This window comes from Eremomyces bilateralis, assembly GCF_010015585.1.
Source record: "Eremomyces bilateralis CBS 781.70 unplaced genomic scaffold P152scaffold_9, whole genome shotgun sequence".
NCBI lineage: Eukaryota > Fungi > Ascomycota > Dothideomycetes > Eremomycetales > Eremomycetaceae > Eremomyces > Eremomyces bilateralis.
Genome location: NW_022985075.1, coordinates 569,187 through 592,600, shown reverse-complemented (window position 1 = coordinate 592,600; position 23,414 = coordinate 569,187). Strand labels below are relative to the sequence as shown.

Genomic DNA, 23,414 nt, shown 5'->3' with positions numbered 1-23,414 from the left:
ATTAGACGTCCCGTTCCCCGCTGGAAATGTAGAAGCTCCTCCCCTTTTGTCGAGCCTCACAACTTGGCTTCGTTCGGAGCGATCATGAGCTCGGGCCGGACGTACTTGTCGAAGTCGGCTTCGCTCAGAGCCTGGAGCTCCATGGCGCTCGCCTTGAGGGTCAAGCCCTTCTTGTGGGCGTTCTTCGCGACCTTCGAGGCCATATCGTAGCCGATGATGGGGTTCAAGCATGTAACGAGCATGAGGCTTGGACATTGTTAGCGGGTGCTATACACATTAGATATGGAGCGCTTACCTTTCCCTCATCAACGTATCAATGCGCTTCTCATCCGCCTCCAATCCCTGCACCAGGTTCTTTTCGAAACTCCTCATACCGTCCGTCAACAGACGGCAACTATGAAGAAGGTTCCGGATCATCACCGGCTTGAACACGTTAAGCTCGAAGTTGCCCTGGGACCCGGCTACGGTGACGGCAGTATGATTGCCAAACACCTGAGCGCAGATCATCGTCAGGGACTCGCACTGTGTGGGATTGACCTTGCCGGGCATGATGGAAGAGCCCGGCTCGTTCTCCGGCAGCTTCAGTTCGCCCAACCCGCATCGAGGCCCCGATCCGAGGAATCGAATGTCCTGCGCGATCTTAAACAGCGACGTCGCGAGCGTGTTGAGCTGGCCGGACGCCTCGACGATCGCATCGTGCGCGGCCAATGCCTCGAACTTGTTCGGCGCGGTGACGAACTTGTGGCCCGTCATCTGGGTGACTTCGGCAGCGATCATTTCGGCGAATCCTATGAAGGTATTGATTCCCGTGCCCACCGCAGTGCCACCTTGCGCCAGCATCCTCAGTCGCGGCCGCGAAGATTGGACCCGCTCGATGCCGAAATCCAGTTGCTGAACATAGCCCGAGAACACCTGGCCCAGGGTCAATGGCGTGGCGTCCTGCAAGTGCGTTCGTCCGATCTTGATGACCTTATCCCACTGCTTGCTCTTCTTGTCCAGCGCATCCCGTAAGCCCTTCAGAGCCGGCAGCAGTTGCTCCTCGAGTTCGAGAACCGCAGCGATGTGCATCACGGTAGGGAAGGTATCGTTCGACGACGCCGACCGGTTGACGTGATCGTTCGGATGCACCGGCGTCTTGCTACCCATCTGACCGCCCAAGATCTCGATCGCTCGGTTGGAGATGACTTCGTTCGCGTTCATGTTTGATTGGGTCCCGGAACCCGTCTGCCAGACCACAAGCGGGAAGTGGTCCAACAGCTTCAGGTCCGCTACCTCCGCAGCAGCCTGCTGGATCGCCTGACCGACGATGGGATCTAGGATAGGCACCATCAGCGAGACGGCCATCGGTTGCCCCGCGCGCTTCTACTGACCTAAGCCGAATTGCATATTCACCGTCGCCGCCGCGCCCTTCAGGATGCCGAACGCCCGGACGATGGGCGGCGGCATCCGGTCCTGCGGCTGGTTGATCTCGAAATTCTCCAGCGACCGCTCCGTCTGCGCGCCCCAGTACCGGTCCGCCGCGACTTGGATCGCCCCAAAGGCGTCTGTCTCCGTTCTTGTTCCTGCCATGATTCGGGGGGTGGTCGAGAATGCTCGCGAAGGAATGGGGGATCTCAATGCGATGGTTCGTATATAGGTAGTCGGGCTGCGAGCGACAGCCGAGAAGATTTGCTCATGCGAGGTACGATGGAGTGACCTCACACGAGATGTTGCAAGGATTGGTGATCTGGATTGATGAATTCGGGCGCAAGGATGGATGAATGACCCAAAGATCGCCTCGGTAGGCCGAAGTCTCGGAGACACCGATCGAATCATTGGATCGACGAGGGTTGGGACAGGCAGTAACCGCCGGATCACAAGCAGAATGGAATCGTCGGCGTGTTGCGCCGGTGATAGGTAATAATTGTGACTTTTGGAGGACAGGATTTCTGTCTAATATTAAAAAAATATTTTGGGAGCATCTGGTCCCCCTTAGTCCGTCATCGGGCGTCGGAGAAGATCGGAAAGGATCGACAACGAAATGAGACGGCCCGGGGCATGGTGGCAGCGTAACGGACAATCGATAACCAATCCACGACGGTGGATTATGCATAATCCCGCGCATTTCATCATTTTCGTGAGTTTATCGTCTTCATCCTACAGGTAAGACTTAGGTATAGACTTAGGTAATAGGTATGTGTACCGTAGTATGCATGCGCTGTATTTACCGGCATGGTTTCCCGGCCCATATTGCGTTGCTTAATACATAGAGTATAAACTAGGTCTAGTCTCCAAAACTTGATCAATCCAATGGGCTTCCAACCGAATCCAATACGTTGGAGATGCTACCGGCCCGATCCATGTTCCTTCGATTCGACAAGTTGGACGGTCTCCTCCACCGCCCACTCCAGCATCCTCGCAATAGTTCCTCCTTCTGCATGTTGTAGTCCTCCAGGAGGATATGGTTTTACGGCTTCGTCCCGGCAAAATCTCTCGTCCACCGCGCCCTCGACATCGCCATTCTGAAAATATGCAGCGTGACTCTCCACGTAATTCGGCCACACGATCTTGTCGACGTAGCCCGGAGGATCGGTCCAGAAGCCTTCCAGAGTGACGTAGCCGGACCGCGCCTCCCGCCGCTGCTTCGCCGCCGCGTGCGAGGCCAGGAGCAACAGTTTCAAGTCAAATACGCCTGGGGTGGTAAACATGGCGGGCTGGAACAAAAGGAACCCCTCCACCAGGCATACTCTGAATTTGACTGCTGTACCTTGTCCATTGTTCGACGGCACCTCGAGGACATCGCGTAGTCTCTCACGAAGCCTGGTGAGCAGCGCTTCTGAAATGCCGCTGTCATTCTGCGCCCTATCTGGGACATCGTGGACTCCGTCGGCCGTGGAACCATTGTCTTCCGGTAGCTCCAAGCTCTTAAAACCATCAGGAAGCCGCCCACCTCCTCGAATCTCTAGCAACGCAGCTTCGAAGACTGGGACGTCGATGGCTTCCAAGCAATCCCAATCCTGCACGCCATCTTTGACCGGGATGTCCGTATCGGAACGATAGAAATCATCCTCATGAATTAGAAGCGGCTGGGTGGCGGGCGGACCGTCTGGAGCCAGAGAATGTAGGAGACGTAGTAAGTGGCGAGCGACCGTCGTCTTTCCCGATGATGTCGGGCCAGAGATGGCGACGAGGAGGGTTAGAGGCGGGGTGCGTTCCGGAGCGGAGGTGGAAGACATGGCAAAGGGTTGGCCGGCAGCGGGATTGACAGACATGCTAGGACATCACGGTCGGTGGGAGAATCGGATAGCGTATGTAGCACACGTAAGTATCTATTGTCCATGCACAAATCGGCTTTGTGGTGTCAGGTGTGATTGCATGTCCACGTTGGTCTAGCTGCTGGAAATGTTCACTGCATATGGTACCTTACAGTCCGAATTCGTGTGTACGCGGATTTTCGCCCGGAGCACGGCGATACAAAGTCAAAGGTGGACCCAATATCAGATCTACAGTATGCACCGCAGTCTGTACTCCGCAGATGTACAGTTTCATACTCGCCGTCGAAGACGTATGCGATCAGCCCTCTTTGCTGTGGCAGTTAGCTGGTATGCTCCCCTGAACAAGAACCAGGAACAACTGTACTCTCTGGAGTAAGGGAGAGCAAGGCAATATGAAATATCTAATCGTCCAGAGCTGGCGTGATGAATCATGAATCATGAGTTGGAATAGCCCCGCCCCCGCAACAAATCACCCACCACAGACATTTGCATTTGGAATCGCTTTCACGAGCATCATACATTCACCTAACATATTCCTCTCGACCCGCGATGGTTGCCATCTTCGAGTTATCGTCATAAGTGACCTGTAATTCTTTCTTGCTCCTTCCCCGAATCTTCTAGTCCATCCCGTTCGCCGTTAATAGTCCATCTCACCACCTCTTGAGTCTTGACACTACTTACCTTAGCCTGACCCAAGCATTCCCAAGTCTGGTACCCAGCTTCCTGCCCATCCCCACAATCCGCAAGGCTTTTCTGCTGCCTTCACCCCCTTCTCTCTTCGATCGGAGGCACCAGAAGTGGTTGGTGCTGTCAACAACGGTGCCCGTTGCCGGAAAAATCAAGAACGCCAATGGAGTTGAACCTTGCCAGCCCCGCCACTCGCGAGATCCGACGTTTTCTCTACTCTGCGGTTCAAGATGATTGGGAATATCCTCCGAAAGTCGCCGATCCGTCACATCCATCGGATACGAATATATCGTCCGAACCTCTTCCTACAAATAATGTAATCCCCGGAGAAGGCCCGGGGTCAACTTCACCCCCGCTTGCCGAGACCTTCCCACATTCAACCGGCTCGGAAGCCATAGAGGAGCGCGTACCTCTGGCATACATGGAGAGATTCTATGGAAGTTCCGATGAGACGGATTCCGGGAGTGAGAGGTCTACCACCGGCGCGAAGTCCGATACGCAGGGTATCCGAGTGATTCAGAAACTATCCCGCCGAAGCAAGCACAAGACCGCCAAAGAAAAGAAGGACGCGTTTAAATTTGACTCCCCAGACAGCATCGGGGCGCAGATTCAGGCCCGACAAAAGCAACGGAAACGGAAGCGGGAGCGCGAATGGCATGAGGAATGCGAATGGAATGAGGGATTGGACCTCTGGGCGAAGCGGAGGGATGCGTGGACCGGCGCGGTGGTTCGGCCGGGACCACCCAAAGAGGTCTCGACGAAATCCCCTGAGGTCACTGTCAATGGGAATATCATCCAGAGCCCCAGTGGCGCCGAAGACGAGCAAATGTCCGATCAAGACGTCGCGGAACTAATCCAGCGGCTTCACAGCAGCTCGGACGGCCTCACCGACACCTCCCCACTCTCCCCCCAATCCACCAGCGCAGCAACTGACCCCGACGACCCGCCGACCCTACTCCCCGTCCTCTATCTCATTCCTCCCACCTTTTCCCCCCGCCAATTCATCGCCCCCGACTCCCTCCTCCCCATCTACCGCGCCCTCGTCACCAATGCCCGCACCCCCTCCCTCCCCCTCCCCCTCCCCACCGTTATCTCCGCCTGCGTCGCCGGCTGGACCGACGCCGGCGAATGGCCCCCCGGCGCCACCAAACCCCCCGTGACCGCCTCCTCCATCCGCGGCAGCCTCAACCTCCACATCCCCGTCAGCCCCACCCCGCTCAGCCCCGGCTTCGCCCACCGCGGCCCCTCCAGCTCCATCGGCGGCCTCGGCGCCCGCCCCGTCCCCGATGGGTTCTTCGGCAGCGCGAAGTCCGGACCGGCGAACAACCGCATGGCGGAGATCTGGCGGCAGAAGGAAGCGCAGCGGAAGGAGCCGGAGCGGCCGAAGGAGCGGAGGAGGCGGAGGAGTTCCCTGGCGCGGCTGATTGGGATTCCACATGATTCACCCACGGCCGTGGCCGCGGCACCGGAGATGCCGGTGGCGCCGAGCCAGTCGCCGCCGGGGCCAAGTCCATTGTCGCCGCATTGGGTGTCGAGACGGGGGTCGGCGGCGAATTTTTTGGGTCCGGGGGAAGGGAAAGAGGTGAATGGGAAGGAGGCGGAGGAGAGGCGGGTTGGGCATCAGTCGCCGATGCGGAAGGGGGTGGATAGCGTTAAGAAGGTGCTGCGGATTAACACGGGGGGCTCGCCGGGTGGGATGGCGGGGGAGGGGTCTCCGGGTAGTTGAATGGACGCATCCTCGAAAGGAGCGTAGGGGAAATGGCAGCGGAACTCTTATGGCGTTCTAGCTGGTGGCGGACGACCGAATCAACACCCTCACGAGTGACACCAGCACATCAGATAGAATTCTCTGAATTATGATGGGGCAGCTCCCACTAGTTGAGAAGCCGCCATGCATGAAGCTGAATCATCAGCAGATTAACACAAACTACTCCTACAAACGCCTTAAATGTGATGCCAGATATCGACATGAGAGTCTGAAGGGAAGGGATTAGTCGACCGGGGCGTGTTTGAAGAGGAACGACACGCTCTCGCCGTTGTGCGTCCTGCGGCACGCTTCTGCCAGCTATTGAGAGAGTCAGTCATCCTGTGAAGTCCGAAAGCGGTGTTTAACATACCGTCGGGCTAATATCGATCGTCTCCAACCGGCTACACTTCTCCTTCTTCTCCTCATGCGGCACTGTATTCGTCACAACTACCTTCGTCAGCCTGCTCCCATTGAGTGCCTCGATTGCGTTGCCGCTCAGGATCCCGTGCGTGACGATGGCGATGGCCTCCTTCGCCCCGTGCTGCATGACCACGTCGGCGGCCTTCGCCAGGGTGCCGCAGGTGTCGGCCATGTCGTCGACAATGATGGCGATCTTGCCGGTGACGTCGCCGACGAGGACCATGCGGGAGACTTCGTTGGGGCGGGGGCGTTCTTTGTGGATGAGAGCGAAGCCGAGGTCAAGGCCGTCAGCGATGGAGGTGGCTCTGGATGATATCAGCATATGTATCACGGAAGGCACTCATGGTTTGTTAAGTGTTTATCCGATGATAGAAGTTAACTCTTACCGCTTGGCTCCACCCGCGTCGGGACTGACAATCACGCATTCCTTGACGTTCAAGTGCTCCTTTATCCAACGCAGAGTGCTTGGCTCGGCGTACAGATTGTCCACGGGGACGTTGAAGAAGCCCTGGATCTGACTCGCGTGCAGGTCCATAGTGATGACATGGTTGCATCCCGCTGTCTGCAGCATGTTCGCCATGAGCTTCGCCGTGATCGGCGCGCGGGACTTATCCTTCTTGTCCTGGCGGGCGTACGGGAAGTTGGGGATCACGGCCGTGATGCGGCGGGCAGACGCCGTCTTGCACGCGTTGATCATGATGAGAAGCTCCATGAGGCCATCGTTGATGTCGCCTGGGGCGGTGGATTGAAGGATGAAAACTACGCAGGATTAATTCGACGCTCTTGGTATAATGCCATGGTGACTGTACCATCTTCATCTCGAACGGACTCTCCGATGGTTACTGAGGTCTCATTGTTGGAATACTGGAGCACCATCACCTTGCAAAGCTCGATTCCCAGTCTGTATGAAAAGGAATGTTAGAAACAAGAGACCGAAAACCATGATGATAGAAATCCCCAGGGCGAACTGGTCGGAATAGCAGTAACCCTCACTGCCACCAGCAGGAGGGAGTTGAATGTCGATATCCCACCCCCACCCCTCCACCCAAGCCAAGCTCTTTCTACCGCCACGACATGGACAAAAAGCAAAGTGTAGGAAACGGAAAACACGCACCGGTCCGCGACCAGTTTGGCCAACTGCGGGTGGCTGTTGCCAGTGAGCAACTTGATCGAATTGGTCGCCATGCTTGGGGAGCTTGCGGAAAGGGAGTTGTCGCATGGTGAACAAACCGAGGAGGGAGTCTTCTCCAGCGGAAAACTTTCATAGATGTTCGTCCACCCGGTCGCCGTCGGCCAATCCGCTGATTGCGAAGTGCCGGGCCCACTCATTTTGGAGGGTTATCATCTGGTCACGTGACAGGAGACTCTGGGTTTTGGGGCACAGCCACTTGAATTGCGGCTGGTGGGTGTGGCTGGCGAAGTTTGTGGCGAAATTGATAGCAGCGATGGTGGTACGTATCAATCTTGTGTCTTGATTTCTGCGACTCATAACATAAAACGAAATCAAATTGGGGGGATATCTATGCTGCTCCTGCTACGATGGAGAGTGAAAGACATCACTGCATCAACCTAATTATTGCCATTGTTGCCATTGTTGCCATTGTTGCCATTGTTGCCTTTGTTGCCTTGTTGCCTTGTTGCCTTTGCAGTTGTGCTGGTGCTGGTGCCCCTCCCGGGGAAGAAATTGAGTTACGTTTCTTGGCATTCCCGCAACCATCACCACCATTACAGGCAGGCCCAATTCGCTCAAAAACAACATAATACCAAAAAGTATACTCTTTTCCTAATTAAGCAACTACTAGAGGTCTGTTTTGGTGAATTCTCTGCCGCGTTCTGGTTAAGATCGTGGGAACTGTGCTTAGGGGAATGCCAAGAAACGTAACTCAATTTCGTCCCCACCAGAGAGCCCTCCTGCCTTAGGAGGCAGTTTGGACGATGTCATGGCGGTTTTAGTGTTGGTCATCCTTATGGTCTATCAGGACTATCACAAACACAGACAATGGCGTTGTGACAGGGCTTGCATATTTTGAAACACTACAGCCGAGGAACCCATAGATTCTGGATATCCAGAACTCCAGATAGTTGAGACGTGCCAAGCAATATGGTTCACTGACGGCTGGGTTCATTGTCTCGGCCAGGGAGGTATTTTCAACGACTGTCCGTCCGTTCCTGCATCCGTCATGTCGCTTCCGTGGATCTTTGGCACCCTGTTCGACCTCTCCACGACGTTTCGCGGAAATATGAGATGGGGAGAATAGCGCTGACCTCCTGTTACCGAGCCATGCAACAATTCAAGCTAGTATTCCCTGAGCGGTTTGCGAGTCGATTGCTTCCGCATTGGCACGTCGGATACACAAGGGTCGACTGTCCCATTATCCCGGTCTACGGTTATTCCCTAATCTGAACCTTGAGCAGGTTGTCACTCTTTTGAAACTTATTACTACAATCCCATCAATTCAACCCTCAATGTTCGACAAACAGACAAGCTCGTGGACAAAGGTTACGAATGGCCAGAACTTTCCCGGTCTCGTACGAACTACAAACAATGGAGGGAGAGCAATCAAACTGGTAAGTGAAGAGCAGCAGATACAAGTATGTCACAACTCACAATTTGTCACTCTGCAAGATGTGATGGAATGCTTTTCTCCTTTGCTATATACAGAGTCCGCCGTGGGGTATCCAAGCCGTGCATCCCTTGCCCAAATCGAAGCCGAAGCCACTCCACCAAACGGTCGGAAAAAGAAACATAAAACGGTGACTCGAGACTTCCTTTTCGGGGTAGATAATGTGTTTCAACTGAGACCAGCACCTCTGTCGTAGTCCCGGATACAGAGAACGGACCCTAATGCTCCGAGAACAAGGTTCGGGCGTCCAAATATGGTGCGATACTATTCGTTTCGTATCGAAACATTTCTGCAGCCCAACCAATAGGACGGAAAAGAATAACAGAAGAATGACCGCAGATAACCAAGACATCTCAACATTATTGCGAGGATATTCCACTCGCTATTCATGAATCATACAATCACCGCGTCACGGTTCGGAAGGAAGAGGTGAAGCCATATCCCCGACCAATCTGTTCTTAGCATGCCTCGCACATCTTGGTCATGGCCTGATCAATATCGTTAAAGAGACTCAGGACCTGTCCGTCCGCGTAGATCTTAATCGACTCCACATCCCTGCGGCTCGATACCTCCTGTGTAGTATGCGGCGACGAATGGGGGCTCATCCCCTGCAGCATCACCGGACTTCCTGGCGGAGTGGCCGCCCCATGATGATGCATGCTCGTCCCGTCCATCGTCGGGGAGGACGCATGCTGGTTCAGCGTGACAGCCGCAGCGACGTGCTCCAGCAGCTTCTGCCGGACCCGCAATCGTCGGTTCTCCGCTTGTTCGAGTTTCAGGATCCAGTCGTCGATGGACTGGTCCAGCTCGAGGAGCGCCTCGCTTTGCTTGAGTAGTCTCTCGCGGGAGAAGTTCAGCGTGTCGCTCTTCAGGTAGTGCAGCATGCGCACGTGCAGCGTTTGGCGGCCGTCGCGGAGGGATTTGTATGTTCTGCGAAGATATTCGCAGCGTTCGTCGAGGGCGCGGAGCTCCTGTGCGGCGGATAAGCTTTCATCTATGGGGTGGAGTGACAGACACGTACTCTGGACAATGATGCTACATTTCGGCTTCCAAGGACTTCAAACTTCTCCGCTTGGCCTCTTGCCTGTTTCCGAAGGCTCTCGGTTTCATGCTGTGGGAGCCGTTTGAGAGCGTCCTGAGGGATCATTCCTTCTGGCAACTTCCAGCTGTCACTGTTGGCAGTGACTGGCTGGTGTTGTTTAGGTGTGGCTGGCGAGAATTTATTTGATGGCTTCTTGAGAGATGATCGTCGGACGGGTCGAGTTTGTTCGCATACAGGCGTTTCTAGTTTGCCTGCGGGAAGAGCGGGGGCCTGGTGCTTCACTTTCATAGGCGACATTCCAAAGTCATGCATCGACTTTGATGAACCCAAAGGGGCTGTGAATGGAGGAGATCGGGTGCGTGTCGCGGGTGGCATGGTAGCTGAGCATGGATTCGATTTGGAGAGCGTCTTGGACACGGGCGAGCCTCTTCCTTCCGTCGGTGACGGCTTCGGTGGTACCGGCGGGCCCTGGTCAGCGTCGGAACCGGTCTCTAACTTGAGGACTGGCTTTGCCGTCAAAGGAGGGCTCAATATAGGAGAAAGCGGCCGTGTGGCATTGAGCTGCAATGGTTTGGCGAGGTCAAATACGGGGGTTTTCAAGGTCGGTTGGTGAAGAGCTCCGGACTTGTGGACGAAAGGGCGGCCTACGCAGTCGACCATGGCATCTCCGAAGGGACCATGGCGCCAGTTTCCTCCAGGAGCACTGGCGGAACGTTCGTGTTTGTGACTTTCAGACGCCGTAGTCCTCAACGGTGGACGTCCAGGGATGGTTGCTGAAGTAACGTTAGCAACTGCATGCTCGTTGTTGTTGAGAACTTACGAGAGTCGACGGCTAGCTCCCGTACTGTCACCATGGTCATGGTGGTTGGTCCCAACTCTGGGACACTGATTTTTCTTCGACGAGCAAGGGAACCGCTTCGGGTCAAGCGGCCGAAATTGTCGTTTGCAACCACGGTATCACTCAGAGAGGTTGAAGACCGTCCGGCGGATAGTGCCATTGACTTGTCAGAACTGATTTGGTCGAGCCAATGCACTTGAGATGGTCTCGATGGATTGGGCCAGAGTTGATATTTAACGGCGACTCGGCCGGTCATCATTTCTTGGCTCATAGATGGACTGTTTGAGCTGGACAAATCCGATCTTGCAGTAGACTGGTAAACGTTAGGGCCAATGAAGGGAAAGTCAATCGACATGCAGTAAACAAGACACGCACATTGTTCGAGGAGAGGGCTTCAACATCCACTATATAATTATCAGGGGAAGTTCTACCAACGCCATGTCGCAAACAATTGGCTATATGTGTCATGGCAGAGGCGGATATCCCTTTCCCAGCAAAACGATACGCTTAAATCGGCCGGGTCCCCTTCAAAAGAAAAGATGAGACTCGTTCGGACATGTCAAACATGCAGCCATGTTGATACTGTTTGAAAGGCGCGGATGACATAGGGTTTTAAGCAAGTAGCTCCTGTCATCACCCGCTGGGTCCCATGTTGGCATGCACGATGCACGCCGAATCCTCCAGGTCGCGCCCAGAAGCATCGTGCTTCGAGGAGGAAGCGCCTGAACCAAACCTGTCAAAAAAGGCAAAATCCGGCCGCCATGCCGTTCCCGTCAAAACAGGGCTAGAGGGAGGGACTGAGGATGAAACGCCAGTACCGGCCCTGTGCGACTTATCTGGATTCTGTTGGTGATGAGCCCCACTGTCGAACACTCCAGACCGAAGATCCTGTTCGGATGCCTGAAGCAATAATAGCTAGCATCCATAAGTCCTGGTACCCCGGAAATAATACTTTCCTGGGACATTAAAGCAAACGCTAAGTGGCCCAGACGGTGAAGCAATTCAGGATCGTGGTCACCCACTTGACATCTTATGCATCAGGTATTTTATTCCCCGCGACTATTATCGTACTTGGTCCGGGATAGTGGACGCTTTGTTCTCTCTCTGTCGGGAGTGTGGAGATCAGACACGGCTTCTTCACAAAAAACCTCTTCAACACCTCCAGTTCTCCGCACTCGCTGAGTCGCTATGTTACCACTGTTGATCGAGATAGCCAAGGGTGTGCTTTGGAGGGTCGCAGCGGTTCACCATTTACTTTTGCTTCTTCCATCACGATGTGATGGAATTCGTTTGTTTGTTTCTTCGCTATTTTCGCCGCGGCCGAACCACCACCGTTGAAGGTCCGACGCCGAGTGGCTTTTTGACTTTTGGCCTGGTGACCCGCTGGCCAAAGCGGAGCAATGTATCCAGGGACGAGGATGGTGTTTTTCGGATTCTCGCTGCCGGGGGACTGAGCGTCAGAAGTTCAGATGCTGCAAGGTCTGGCCCCAGCAAACCGCTCGTGCTCGCATTTTTGACGGCTTTGGCGGAGTTGATGGGTGGTGGCCCCCGTGGATTGTTGAGCGATGACCTTGACAGTGCCCAGGCACTTGGTCGTTACCAATTACCTTGTCACGCGTTTAGAAGACGGGGCCTCTTGCTGGTCTCAGGAAGTCAGGATACCTGTCTGGACTAGGGCACTAGCCTGGATGATGGTCTGAACTCTGATACATCATAATACATGGGAATTATTCTCCGCAGCGCGGGGTATCTCGTTTTTCCGTTGGTGGGCAAGGCCCTCAAATTAGCATTAGCCAATAGCTCGATGTCCAAAATGCCATCGTCCGAAGCAAGCAATATACTCCGTACATGATGCAAGGCAGTCATAGTCTCGTAGCGGGCTTGTACGGATAGCTACCGACGATTGTAAGCCTTAATAAAGTATTGAGGACTGAAGGACTAAGATGGTCTCCAGTCATCAGTTAGCATCCGATTTCCTTGCTCTGTATCACCTTCTTGGAAGGGCTGTCCGTTACTCCGTGCGGATTCTGCGGAGGTACGGAGTACTCTTGCGGCAATTTTGTGGACGAACTCCCTTTTGGCTCCCCCAGTCTCCACCTAGGCCGATCGAGATCCACCAACAAGGAATACCTGAAGTCATGAACGTCCTGAAGCAGGAAGCTGTATGTGGTATTTCATATTTGTACTAATGACATTCCTGGTCTTAACACGCCAGTGAATAGCGGCCGACGACCAAAAGCAAAGAAGACCACCCCTGCTGCTTCGATTCTTCCTCACTTGTCACGCGTCGCCCATGAACATTTCAACAAAGATAAGTAGTGCAAGCACGACCGGTATTCCGTACGGTATATTGCATACGGTACCTTGGAACAATGACGCTTGATGGAAATTACTGAGGATCAAATCTCATGGGAAAAGCGGGAGCATTTCCGGTACTCGTATTGCGCAATTCCAAGACCGATCAATTTCCTCGTCTGCGAATATTATCTGCGGCTTGCTAGGCCTCTCCCACTAACATTGGCCTGTTCAGGGTGCGGGCGTGACAAATCGAGTTCGACCACTGACGGGCCTGAGCATCCGACGTTAGTGCGATGGGAAAGCAGTTGTGCTCCCATGTCAGATTGCCACGCGACGACATGGACCGGCATTTGAGAAACCAGATAGGCCAGGTCCCCACCCCCCAGCCATTTGATATATGTATTAACAACCATCCAAGGAGGGGTGGCTGGGAAATACTCCATTCTTACAGGTTGGCGAGGCGAGACCGGGTCATGTACCCTATATCATCTTCTAATATACCCCTTAGCATGTGTTTCGTGACCTTGCGAAACCCCAGGAACGACCGATTTTCTATTTCTCGACAATCCTCCGAAGCCAGGATCGGAGGATCTCGGGAGATATGTCGGGAGTGTCTCATCGGTGGCAGCAAGAAATGGCAGAACCGACCGCGAATCGATTTGAGAGAGGAGTGACTCTTGTCGTCTGAAGCGCAAAACTCCAGTGTCCTGTCAGGATTGAGCGCTCCATGCCTGTTGCTTGCCTCTCTTCGTTTCCCGATCGATCCGTTCACCGCTATGAAGCTGGAACTTCGAGATAGGGCATTGGGACGGCTCTTCCGGATCTCCCGCCGCATCTTTCGCGATCGCCAGTTGAAGATCTTTGCGCCAAGTCCTCCTGGTGTCGTAAATTTCCATCGGAGCGCGTTGCAACCACGCCATTTCGCACAAATACAACTTCAGCTGTGCAGCGGTTATCACCAAGACGGGTTTGAGAAGTTGAGAATATACAGGTGTATGAGGTTTATTCACGGCTTCGCCTCATGGGAATCCCATCGTCGGAATGCCGGTCCGAAAGAAATGTAATATAGATTGCTATAGCTAACTAGAGCGAACTACAGTACCATAGTGTCTCTTTGACTTTTGTTCTGCAGAAGCATGCGACCGTGCCTGCCTTTCGCCCTACTATTTACTAGGTTGCGTCTAAAATCTAACGTGTTGACAGCATTCTTCATACAACTTCGTATTAAATGCTCCGTGGTGAAGGACTGGACTCCCCTTGTCGAGATTTCTCGAGTTTTGCAGAATTGAGACTTTCACTCTGTCAATTAAGAGTAGGTCCCCAATGATCAGCATGGAGAAGAGAGTGCTTCTCCAACAAAGTGGCTGAGAAGTGTTACACAGAACGTTACAAGCGAGTGTTCGATTCATGTTTTCCACACGAAACAATGTGTTGTAACGGACACAACATTTGAAGGAACAGCTTCTCAGATCAAACTCATGGTGCAGAAACAATTCGACATACACCCTTGGGAAACGGCGGATGACACTGAATGACCGCGCAATGGACAACATTCCCCTCCATTGGAGACCATACTATCCCAGTGCTGCTCTACAACATCTATTCTGACGGGAACCATGAATCTCAGCTAAGTTCTTGGAAAGCCGTACAATGTCTGGAGGTTGATTGTGGAAGACGCCGGAGAGGCCAGCCTGACCACACAATCAAGCTTTGACCAAGAATCATGACTTGATTGTATGAGGTGCTATACCCAGAGATCCTGCATAGAGGCTTTCGTATTGTCTATTCTCGACACTACTCGATGAACAAATAAACTATTGACCTGGGACGCAGCTGGGGCATGGAACTGACTATCGGCCTCACTGAAACACATAATGCCCTAATGATCGTCCAAGAGAACGCCTCTTGAATGTTCTGCAGCGTGTTTCCTGAAATGGAATTGGTCGGCTTCCCGTTCGAGGCAGGTAAAACACTTTTCGGACTCAAACAGTAGATCGAGGAGGGCAACCGACAACTTTAGCTATCGTGGCTGCGACGATCATAGTCTGAGGACTTCAATGTTCAAACTTAGAGGTTGGGCGCAACCCCGTTGCCGTTTTGCACTCTGCTTAGGCACGAGGGAAAATATTGGATTGCCTGTCAGGACAATACAACATCCGACAGCTCTGCCATGATCAAACGCGGGCGCCCGTTGCAAATTCCTCTCGTATCGGTTTCGAGCCATGAGCCAGGTCAATCCACCGGATGCCACGATTGACGATACCGATAGAAGCGCTTGTTTGGTGAGCATAGACCGGCATGAGGTTGCGCTGATGTGCAGATGTGTTCCCGTGTTCCCGTGAGTCAAAATACTGCGGATCAGTTCCGTGCGCAATCCACCAAACCGAGCGGCGCAAACTTAAATAAATAGGTAGGCACTTGGCAGGTTGGCCGAGGCACTAACTGTTGAACAAATGCGGGCAGGGGTCCACTCGAAAATGACTCAACGAAGCTAACAGTATACACACAGGCACGAGAAGACATCTCGATGGACACTTGTTTGTCATGCGACCAGGCACACGGACTGGTGGACGGCCAAGATGTACCTGACGGAGTTCGTCGTACCTTTCTTGGTGCATAGTGTTCGTCCTGGCAAAGAACGAGTAAAAGCAGAATAGAAAGAATATCTTTAGCCTGAACGCAGAGTAGGAGTCATGAAATAGAACACATAGACATGAAGAGCGGAGGAACGGGGTCTGTTGAAAATCTATCTTACACACGTCTCGTTCTTGATATATGCACACGTCGGATCGCATTATCTCAGCTCGACCCCCAGCCGTTCCACCAGGCCTCCTCGAACCTTTTCGTGGAGGCCGTTGACCTCCTCGTTCGTGAGGGTGCGCTCCAGGCTGCGATAGATGACCCTGTAGCACATGCTTTTCCGCGCCGTCTTGGGATGCGTGAACTCGTCGACCAGGGAGACATCTTCGACGATGTCGCCGGCAATGTCGCGGACTAGCTCCATGATGTCGTTTTCGTGAAAATCGTGCGTGTTCCCCTTCGTTCCGCCCCCGGCGCTCGAAGTACCTCGCAGCCAGAACGAGACATCCTTCGGGCATGGAGGATGTTTCGAGAACGGGACGAATTTGTTGACCTGGTACGTCCCATCATCGCCCCGTTTCTCCCGGAATTGGGATAAAAACCGCTCGTCCTGCGACCAAAATAGTCGTATGTCCGGGATCGAACAGAGCAGCATGGCAATCCTCTCCAGCCCGAGGCCGAACGCCCATCCTATCTTATCCGGCGCGCCGGCTTCGATCATGATTTCTTGCTTCACGACACCGCACCCCAGAACCTCGAGCCAGTCGCCCTGCCAATAGACTTCCAGCTCCCACGACGGGCTGGTGAAGGGGAAATATGCCTCGACCCACCGGACCTTCAGCGCCTCCCCTTCGCTCCCCGGCTCGGTCACCGCCTTCGCCGCTGCGAAGATCTCCCTCACCACGTCCTCCAAGCTCCGTTTCAAGTGCGCCGCAATCGCCTCGACATCACCCAATTCATGATACTTCTGCAACGGATTCCGCTCAGGATGCACCGTCGGGTTCGGGTCGCTCACCTCGACGTCCTCCAACCGCCGCAGCTTTTCTACGTCCGCCCAGATCCGCTCGCTGAGCGACGAGGAGCCGGACGGGTCGCGCGACCACATCATCGCACCTTCCATCTGGTGGAAGACGGGGTAGTGCGATCGGTCGACGGCATCGCGCCGGTACACGTCAGCGCTGATAAGGAAGCCCTCGTCGGAGGCGCCGAGGCTGGCGAAGGTGTCGGCTTGGTGGGCGGACGTGTGGGTGCGGAGGACGGTGTCTTGGTTCACGTAGTACGTATCGGTGCGCGAGCGGCCGGGATGGTCGACGGGAAAGCCGAGGCTGTCGAAGTTCTGGTGAACGGAGACGATGGGGGAGAGGGAGTTGTGGGTGGCGAAGGAGGGAAAGCGGGATTCGATTAAGCGGCGGGTGATGGTGATCGGGTGGTCGGGTTGGAGGTGGAGGCGTCTTGGGAGGAGGCGGGAGATCGTGGAGGGGACATTTGTCCAGGAATCGGTGGGATATGACTTGTCCAGAAGCTTCAAGGAGTCGCGTGCATCTTGAACAATGTTAGCACTGGACGGACGTCAACCATATATTGCCGCCAATAACTGAAACACGAATGGGACGTAACTGGACCTCTTTGGTCTCATACAATGTTTCCATGGCTTCTCAGCGGCTACAAGATGGTCTCGGTATCGATGTTGGATAGAAGAGAACAATCGGAGAGGCTACACAGGCCAATTAAGCTATCAAGCGATGGGCTGAACAAGATATGCATGATCTAAAAGGAAACCCAAATAGAGAGCACTCACCACTGCTAAACCGCCGACATGAAGGTATCCATGCCCTCCGCGTTGGTATTGCGACTGCAATACATCTCTTCGACATCTCCCGCTAGCCTTTAGATATACGCATCCCTTGATGATGGTTACTCACGGGAGCTGGGTGTCGATGTGACGATGTCGAACCACCGATCCAACTTTGATGTTATATTCTAGATTTCCAGGCCTTAGAACGATTCCGGTTAGATCCCGTTCACTACGTACAGTACTTTTCGCGACGCGTTGAATCAAGTCTGGAGCACCGAAACGTGACAAACGGCAAATATTCGGATGGTGCGTTAGGCTGTCGGTAGTGCCGACCTCGGGGAGCCGGGCGCCCGCCGGGCGGTATGACGGTACGGCGTAGAATCCCAAAATTTAGTCGACTTCTCCGGTAATAACTAGTAAGGTACTTTCATGTTTATTCCCTATTCCCCATTATTATCGTCGTCAAGATCAACTTTGTTCCCGAGTTCGTCCTGTTCGTAGCCCGTACTGTTTACCGACGACCCGGCCTCTTTCTTGCCCTTCCTCCAGCGCTGGCTTAGCGAATTGGGTTTATATCTTCCTTTGCAGTTGCAGCACCATGGTCTCGGAGTCATGTCTTCTTCTTCCGATGCGGTGACGACAGGTCAAAAGAACGCCTCTACGAAGGCTACAATCCACTATCCATTCTGGTTCGGCGGCTCAGCGTCATGTTTCGCAGCATGTGTGACACATCCTCTGGATCTTGGTGAGTGGACGCGTCTACGCAAGCAATATAGAATCGCAGAGCTAACCTCATCGCAGTGAAGGTATTTCGAGGCTTGATACGACCCGCGAATCCAGCTATTAACCATATTATAGGTCCGCCTTCAAACGCAAAGCGTAGCCGGCCCGCAGCGAAACATGCTGCAAATGTTTGTGCATGTGGTGCAATCTAGCGGTCCATTGGGGTTATACAGCGGAGTAGGTGCTGCCAATCCCGTAGGAAACCTTTCCCTCTAACAACAGGTAGTTATCAGCGGCTCTCCTGCGTCAGATCACCTACAGCACCACTCGCTTCGGAATCTACGAAGAATTAAAGGAGCGGGTCACCACCCCCACTCAAAGACCATCCTTCCCCGCCCTGATAGGGATGGCCGCGACATCCGGGTTCATCGGCGGCATGGCCGGCACACCCGCCGACGTCCTAAACGTGCGCATGCAACACGACGCCGCCCTCGCGCCCGCCGACCGCCGCAACTACAAACACGCCATCGACGGCCTCGTGCGCATGGTCCGCGAAGAGGGACGTGGGAGCATCTGGCGCGGCATCTGGCCGAACAGCACGCGCGCCATGATGATGACTGCGAGCCAGCTAGCCAGCTATGATCAGTTCAAAGTGCTGCTGCGGTCGCATCTGGGGATGGGGGACACCATCTCGACGCATTTCACGGCGTCGGTGCTGGCGGGGTTGGTGGCGACGACGATTTGCTCACCTGTGGATGTCATCAAGACGCGGGTGATGAGCTCCTCGGAGAATAAAAGTCTCGTGAAGCTGCTGGGGGACATTTATAAGGCCGAGGGATTGGGGTGGATGTTCAGGGGCTGGGTGCCTAGCTTCATTCGCTTGGGACCGCACACCATTGCGACGTTCCTCTTCTTAGAGGAGCACAAGAAGCTGTATCGGAAGTTGAAAGGTCTGCCGGAGCCAGATGTTTGATGGATTGAAGAGTGGGTGATCCAAGACTCGCATGAGACTCTGAGAGGGGAAGAGGGTTTGCGATGCTGTACAGGCATCTGGCATTTGAGCGGAATTGTGTAAAAGAACCTAGACAATAGACCTGACATACATAGACCCTGTCACTATATATATGTGGTATCGTAATATACATTTGTCTTTGGGCAGTTGTATATTTCTTTCTCGATTACTCCTGTTCAGGGGCTGCGTTCATGGGAGTGAACTTCGTCGGCTACGAGATGGATTTAAAACCGTGTGCATGACTTCCTTCATGCTTGAGACTATTCATATGTTATTCTCTCATAGGATGTATCCCACATCCAGTGTTGGACTCCAATTCCATCTCGACACTGCCAGTGTCACAGGACTAGAGTGATCCCCGGGAATGAAATAAGGCAACGAGGCCACAACTGCCATGTCAAATTTCCATATGCGCCGCATAACTCGAGTCTGCATTCAACGTCTAGAAAATAAATCGTCTATCAGCTTCCGATCCGAGTCTCTTCGAGAGTGATACGATAAAGACCTGGACCCTCGTATGCGAACCGGTTGCTCTATGATGTTATAGGACCCGATACCGCATCGGACGTCCCAGACCTGTGAAGATGCCTCCACACATTGGTCGTCGAATGCGCGTCTTTAAGACAGTGAGTATCTGGTCGCGGGTTGATGTCGAAGTCAGAAGCTAATAAATTCATAGAAGGTACGCTGAAATTGAATGCCTCTCGACAGCCATATTCATCACATGCGTTTAACGGTCGACTTGATACGAGCGTTGGCTTACCGGATACAATAGTTAATGAACCTTCGAGTCGGCCCTGGCGCAATATCCCTATCACCCGAAGTCTCGAAGCTACACTTGGAGTTCGGTCTTTCAAGACTCAATGGGAACATATATCCAGCGTAAGCCAGTCCAGCAAAGCCAATATACCGAATTTGCATCTAACGGTCGCCGTCCAGCCAATTCTTCTCCAAATGCCTCAGCACGCTGAAATACCATAACCCGGCCGTCGCCATGACTGTCAACCGCTTCCAAGACCCCACGAAAGACTCTCGAATGTTCATATATTTCCGCGAAGGCGCCAGAGTGCCTCCTCCTCCGCCATCCGCCCCTCAATTCCAAGGGACATCCGACTCTACCGCCAAATCGTCCGAGCCGTCAGAACCGTCAAATCCGCCGAGTGAGACAGATGCCGAGACACCAAAGTCTCCAGAGGAAGCGACCGAGTCCGCGAAACAGGCCGAAAAGCGAACGGCATCCACCCAACCCACCGCGTCCATCAGCGACCAAGCCAACTCCCGCTACATCCTCGATATGAAATACCGACATTGGAGCAAGATCCTCCAGGAAGTGCAGGATATCACGTCCGCGCAATCGGTGAAGCAAACCGAGGAAGATCGGAAGCAGCAGGCGGAAATTAAGAAGTTCTTGGAACGGAGCGCCGATGATAGGTACCGGGCAGCGGAAACGAAGAAGCGGGAAGACGCGGAGCGAGAGTACATGGCCAATCTAGCTTGAGACACCACATTGGATATTAAGGAAATAAGGCCCGCTTCTTGGGAAGGCCAGGAAGTTTTGTGGCCTTTCAACCTATGTATTATATTGTGTATAAACACACCCAACGCAATAAACGCGCTTGGAAACCCCAGCCAAGCGAATGCCTTTTATGCCCGGCCCCTATTTCCCCCCATTCCACCACGCCACCACCCCCAACGCAAACACCACCGCCATCGCATCCGCCACAATCGTATTCCATATCACAGCATACCGCCCCACCACCCGCACATACCCCGCCCACGGCTCCGGCGCCATCATCGCCACCTTCCCCAGCATCCCGCTCGCCGGAAGCTGCCCCCGCTCCAGAAAATACCGCGTCGTCTGCAACCCCACCTCCGCCGTCGCGAAGATCAGAAACAACCGCTGGGCAAAGTGATACTGCACCCCGTCTGCTGGCACCCCCCGCCCGCGCTCACTCCCCGTAAACCCCGTGCCCACCGCGACATAGAACCCCAGCACAAGACTAAACACTGCGTGCACGATCCGCCACACGTACGCGTAGCTCGTCTGCGGCTTCAGCGTCGCCTGCCCTGACTGCCCGGCGCCGAGCATCTGCGCCAGGCCGGGTGGGAGGCCGGCGAATGGATCTGATGGGGGGCCGCCGGGTTGGCCGCCAGGAGGAGGGGGGGCGCCGAGCATTTGCGCTAGGCCGGGTGGGAGGCCGGCGAATGAGTCGGGTGGGGGGCCGCCGCCGGGAGTCTGGTCGCCGCTTTGGGCTTGGAGCATTTGTTGGAGCATGGCGAGCATTGGGTCGGCGGAGGAGTCGGGGGTGTCAAATGGGGGTTGTTGCATGGCGTGGGGAGGTTGCTGTCGTGCAGGAGATGGTGATGCCTGTCCTGATGTTGAGGTCTGCGGACTTGGTGCGATTCGTGCTATATCCTAGTTAGAGAATATATCGAATAGATCGGGTAGAGAAATATACCCTCTTCCGGTTCCGGGGCCGGACGGCCGCTGAGGCTCGTGATGGCCGCCAGACGAGATGCGCCGCCGGCTGCGATTTTGGCGTTTCGTCGTTCGCGGCGGAGGCGGGCTTGCTCTTGTGCCGACATGGTCTTTTTTGCTTCTTCGGGCGGGGTCGCCATGTTCGGGAATTGGTGTGTCAGTTACCTGGAGGGAATGGCGTGGGTGTCGACATGTATTCTATTCGAACTGTGCGGGATTGTTTTAGTGACGTTGGGGAGAAGGTTGAGATGCAATGAGGAATTCAGGCGATAAGGCATGCTAGGTGTCTATATGTTGGTATCGAATATCGATGGACTGGATTAATTGGTCTGGGCTGCACCATACTCAGCATCTTAGATCCAAGGGTAAGAATACAGAAAGGAGTTGGTGCGTCTAGAATTATGTTCGGAGGATACATCTATAACACAAATGCGGGTGGGACTGCGATGCAAGAGGTTGCTGAGGATTCCTATTGAGAATTCGTGGGCAGATATGCGTTGAATTAGCAAGTACGGGATGGGATCAACTCTATAATATCATCATGTATCTCTTCAGCAGATGCCCGAGACAATCTACCATCCATACCTCCCCCCCGCCTCCCGCTTATTCCTCTTATTCGTCGCAAACGACTCCTCCAACGCCTCCCGCTGGCTACTCGCCGCGTTCACCAGCTGCTTCAGCGAGTGCTTGCCCGGAGCGATCGCCTTGACCGGATTGTGCTGCACCGTCTCGCCCGCCGCTCGCAGCACCTCGTTGGCCGCGTACTCCTGGTCCGTGTTGAAGTTGAGCACGCTCGCCGCCGCCGCGGAGCTGCCCGGTTTGCCTTTCTGACGGCCGAAGAGCTGTCGGCGCGCGGATTCAGAGAGGTTGAGGTCGGAGGCGATTTGGTTGAGAGACTGCGGGCCGCCTTCTGGAGCATTCGCTTGCTGGTGTGTCGTGGATCCATTGTGGAGGTCCTCGGGCACCTCCTCGGCTACTGTGCCATCTGGTCGACTCTCCGTGTATAATAGGGGAGTATAGCCAGCATCCTGCACTGGGTCTGGCACGTGGCTGGACTCAGCTTCCTCGCTAGCGAAGGAGAATAATGACACCTTCTTTGGCTTGGTCTCCTGCACTGCACCCGTGCCTGGCTCGCGTCCCGTAGGAGCCGTCTGTATGTTTGTAGCAGCTCGACGAGCCTGAGCCACGGTCGTCGCTTTTGCCTTCTGCTTCTTTTTGTTTGCAACCGACAACGGTCTGAACATCGTGGCTTTACCAACCAACTTCACCTCTTTCGACGCCTCCGAGGCCGTTGCTTCGGATGTCGTCGAACCAACTTGCTGGCTGTCCGAATGCGCAGCTGTAGGGATGGTACCGTCCGATCGACTCGGTAGTTGAGACATTGTAGATTCTCTACTAAATGCCGGCTCGGCACCCGTTTTTAGACTGACTCCCCGACCTAATGGCTTTGCCCGGTTCTTTGGCGCAGGAAGGAAGGAGTTAAACCCCATTCCTGAATCACCAATGCGCGGCTTCTTGGAAGGTGGTCCATCCTCTGGCGTATCCTCGTCCGGTGCCTGGGACAGACTCGGGAGGTCCACGCGGATCTTGTGAGGGTTGGATCGGTCGACGACTTTCTTGAACGATGGTTTGGTCGACGGTTTCGAGGTTTTCGGTTCTGGGGTGGGTTTTATGGAAGAAGGCGTAGGGGCGGCAGTCTCGCTGTCGGAGACATCGGAATCGGAGCCGTATGCCACGAGAGCCATTATCTGCAAAACGGTTGGTCTGAAGGGTATTCGTGGTTTGAAGGACGGAGAGGTTGATCGCAATCGTGGATCAAGATATTGACCAGGGGTAGAGAGTATGAAGTTGTAGGGAAGAGAAATCTTGGATGTATGTTGATGTGATTCATTAATCGCCACAAGAGTATTAGTTA

At 54.2% G+C, this 23,414-nt stretch overlaps 11 protein-coding genes across 11 annotated transcripts; 4 read left to right on the top strand and 7 right to left on the bottom strand.

The window, feature by feature from the left end:
- Window positions 1-56: 56 nt before the first annotated feature.
- Window positions 57-1,569, bottom strand: P152DRAFT_449361 (fumarate hydratase; the record flags this gene model as incomplete). Its single annotated transcript, XM_033678107.1, has 3 exons — window positions 57-246; window positions 296-1,313; window positions 1,371-1,569. The coding sequence occupies 3 exons, from the start codon at window positions 1,567-1,569 to the stop codon at window positions 57-59; spliced, it is 1,407 nt and encodes a 468-aa protein (XP_033534283.1).
- Window positions 1,570-2,375: 806 nt separating this feature from the next.
- P152DRAFT_378330 (uncharacterized protein) lies at window positions 2,376-3,173 on the bottom strand (the record flags this gene model as incomplete). Its single annotated transcript, XM_033675668.1, has 1 exon — window positions 2,376-3,173. A coding segment is annotated over one exon (798 nt), but the record flags the coding sequence as incomplete, so codon positions are not given.
- Window positions 3,174-3,895: 722 nt separating this feature from the next.
- Window positions 3,896-5,935, top strand: P152DRAFT_345088 (uncharacterized protein). The gene has a single exon (XM_033675361.1). It carries the CDS (start codon window positions 4,105-4,107, stop codon window positions 5,665-5,667), a length of 1,563 nt encoding a protein of 520 aa, XP_033534281.1. The 5' UTR covers window positions 3,896-4,104; the 3' UTR covers window positions 5,668-5,935.
- P152DRAFT_466502 (ribose-phosphate pyrophosphokinase-like protein 1) lies at window positions 5,932-7,293 on the bottom strand (the record flags this gene model as incomplete). Its single annotated transcript, XM_033680694.1, has 5 exons — window positions 5,932-6,006; window positions 6,059-6,413; window positions 6,495-6,867; window positions 6,918-7,009; window positions 7,223-7,293. The coding sequence occupies 5 exons, from the start codon at window positions 7,291-7,293 to the stop codon at window positions 5,932-5,934; spliced, it is 966 nt and encodes a 321-aa protein (XP_033534280.1).
- Window positions 7,294-9,059: 1,766 nt separating this feature from the next.
- P152DRAFT_344595 (uncharacterized protein) lies at window positions 9,060-11,170 on the bottom strand. Its single transcript, XM_033675359.1, has 4 exons — window positions 10,988-11,170; window positions 10,595-10,925; window positions 9,754-10,547; window positions 9,060-9,703 (listed from the first exon to the last, which is right to left on the bottom strand). Exons 1-4 carry the CDS (start codon window positions 11,078-11,080, stop codon window positions 9,191-9,193), a joined length of 1,731 nt encoding a protein of 576 aa, XP_033534279.1. The 5' UTR covers window positions 11,081-11,170; the 3' UTR covers window positions 9,060-9,190.
- A 4,534-nt stretch (window positions 11,171-15,704) lies between these two features.
- On the bottom strand, window positions 15,705-17,139 carry P152DRAFT_473789 (phenylalanine-tRNA synthetase; the record flags this gene model as incomplete). Its single annotated transcript, XM_033681273.1, has 2 exons — window positions 15,705-17,049; window positions 17,129-17,139. The coding sequence occupies 2 exons, from the start codon at window positions 17,137-17,139 to the stop codon at window positions 15,705-15,707; spliced, it is 1,356 nt and encodes a 451-aa protein (XP_033534278.1).
- Window positions 17,140-17,897: 758 nt separating this feature from the next.
- P152DRAFT_396742 (uncharacterized protein) lies at window positions 17,898-18,089 on the top strand (the record flags this gene model as incomplete). The annotated part of the gene is made up of 1 exon (XM_033676373.1): window positions 17,898-18,089. The coding sequence occupies one exon, from the start codon at window positions 17,898-17,900 to the stop codon at window positions 18,087-18,089; it is 192 nt and encodes a 63-aa protein (XP_033534277.1).
- Window positions 18,090-18,143: 54 nt separating this feature from the next.
- Window positions 18,144-19,195, top strand: P152DRAFT_458461 (mitochondrial dicarboxylate carrier). Its single transcript, XM_033679473.1, has 2 exons — window positions 18,144-18,245; window positions 18,295-19,195. Exons 1-2 carry the CDS (start codon window positions 18,186-18,188, stop codon window positions 18,979-18,981), a joined length of 747 nt encoding a protein of 248 aa, XP_033534276.1. The 5' UTR covers window positions 18,144-18,185; the 3' UTR covers window positions 18,982-19,195.
- Window positions 19,196-19,463: 268 nt separating this feature from the next.
- On the top strand, window positions 19,464-20,518 carry P152DRAFT_435973 (uncharacterized protein; the record flags this gene model as incomplete). Its single annotated transcript, XM_033677549.1, has 4 exons — window positions 19,464-19,646; window positions 19,793-19,902; window positions 19,960-20,166; window positions 20,284-20,518. Exons 2-4 carry the CDS (start codon window positions 19,799-19,801, stop codon window positions 20,516-20,518), a joined length of 546 nt encoding a protein of 181 aa, XP_033534275.1. The 5' UTR covers window positions 19,464-19,646; window positions 19,793-19,798.
- A 159-nt stretch (window positions 20,519-20,677) lies between these two features.
- Window positions 20,678-21,639, bottom strand: P152DRAFT_449353 (uncharacterized protein; the record flags this gene model as incomplete). Its single annotated transcript, XM_033678106.1, has 2 exons — window positions 20,678-21,429; window positions 21,480-21,639. The coding sequence occupies 2 exons, from the start codon at window positions 21,637-21,639 to the stop codon at window positions 20,678-20,680; spliced, it is 912 nt and encodes a 303-aa protein (XP_033534274.1).
- A 260-nt stretch (window positions 21,640-21,899) lies between these two features.
- Window positions 21,900-23,400, bottom strand: P152DRAFT_458458 (uncharacterized protein). Its single transcript, XM_033679472.1, has one exon. It carries the CDS (start codon window positions 23,242-23,244, stop codon window positions 22,072-22,074), a length of 1,173 nt encoding a protein of 390 aa, XP_033534273.1. The 5' UTR covers window positions 23,245-23,400; the 3' UTR covers window positions 21,900-22,071.
- Between the last annotated feature and the right edge of the window lie 14 nt (window positions 23,401-23,414).

Bases quoted from the DNA above. Each gene is read 5' to 3' on its own strand.
- P152DRAFT_345088 (XM_033675361.1), top strand. From the start codon at position 4,105: ATGGAGTTGAACCTTGCCAGCCCCGCCACTCGCGAGATCCGACGTTTT.
- P152DRAFT_458461 (XM_033679473.1), top strand. From the start codon at position 18,186: ATGCTGCAAATGTTTGTGCATGTGGTGCAATCTAGCGGTCCATTGGGG. The intron at 18,246-18,294 runs GTAGGTGCTGCC...AACAACAGGTAG, and splicing joins CATTGGGGTTATACAGCGGA to TTATCAGCGGCTCTCCTGCG.
- P152DRAFT_344595 (XM_033675359.1), bottom strand. From the start codon at position 11,080: ATGACACATATAGCCAATTGTTTGCGACATGGCGTTGGTAGAACTTCC. The intron at 10,548-10,594 runs GTAAGTTCTCAA...ACGTTACTTCAG, and splicing joins GGAGCTAGCCGTCGACTCTC to CAACCATCCCTGGACGTCCA. The intron at 9,704-9,753 runs GTACGTGTCTGT...TCCGCCGCACAG, and splicing joins ATGTAGCATCATTGTCCAGA to GAGCTCCGCGCCCTCGACGA.
- P152DRAFT_458458 (XM_033679472.1), bottom strand. From the start codon at position 23,244: ATGGCTCTCGTGGCATACGGCTCCGATTCCGATGTCTCCGACAGCGAG.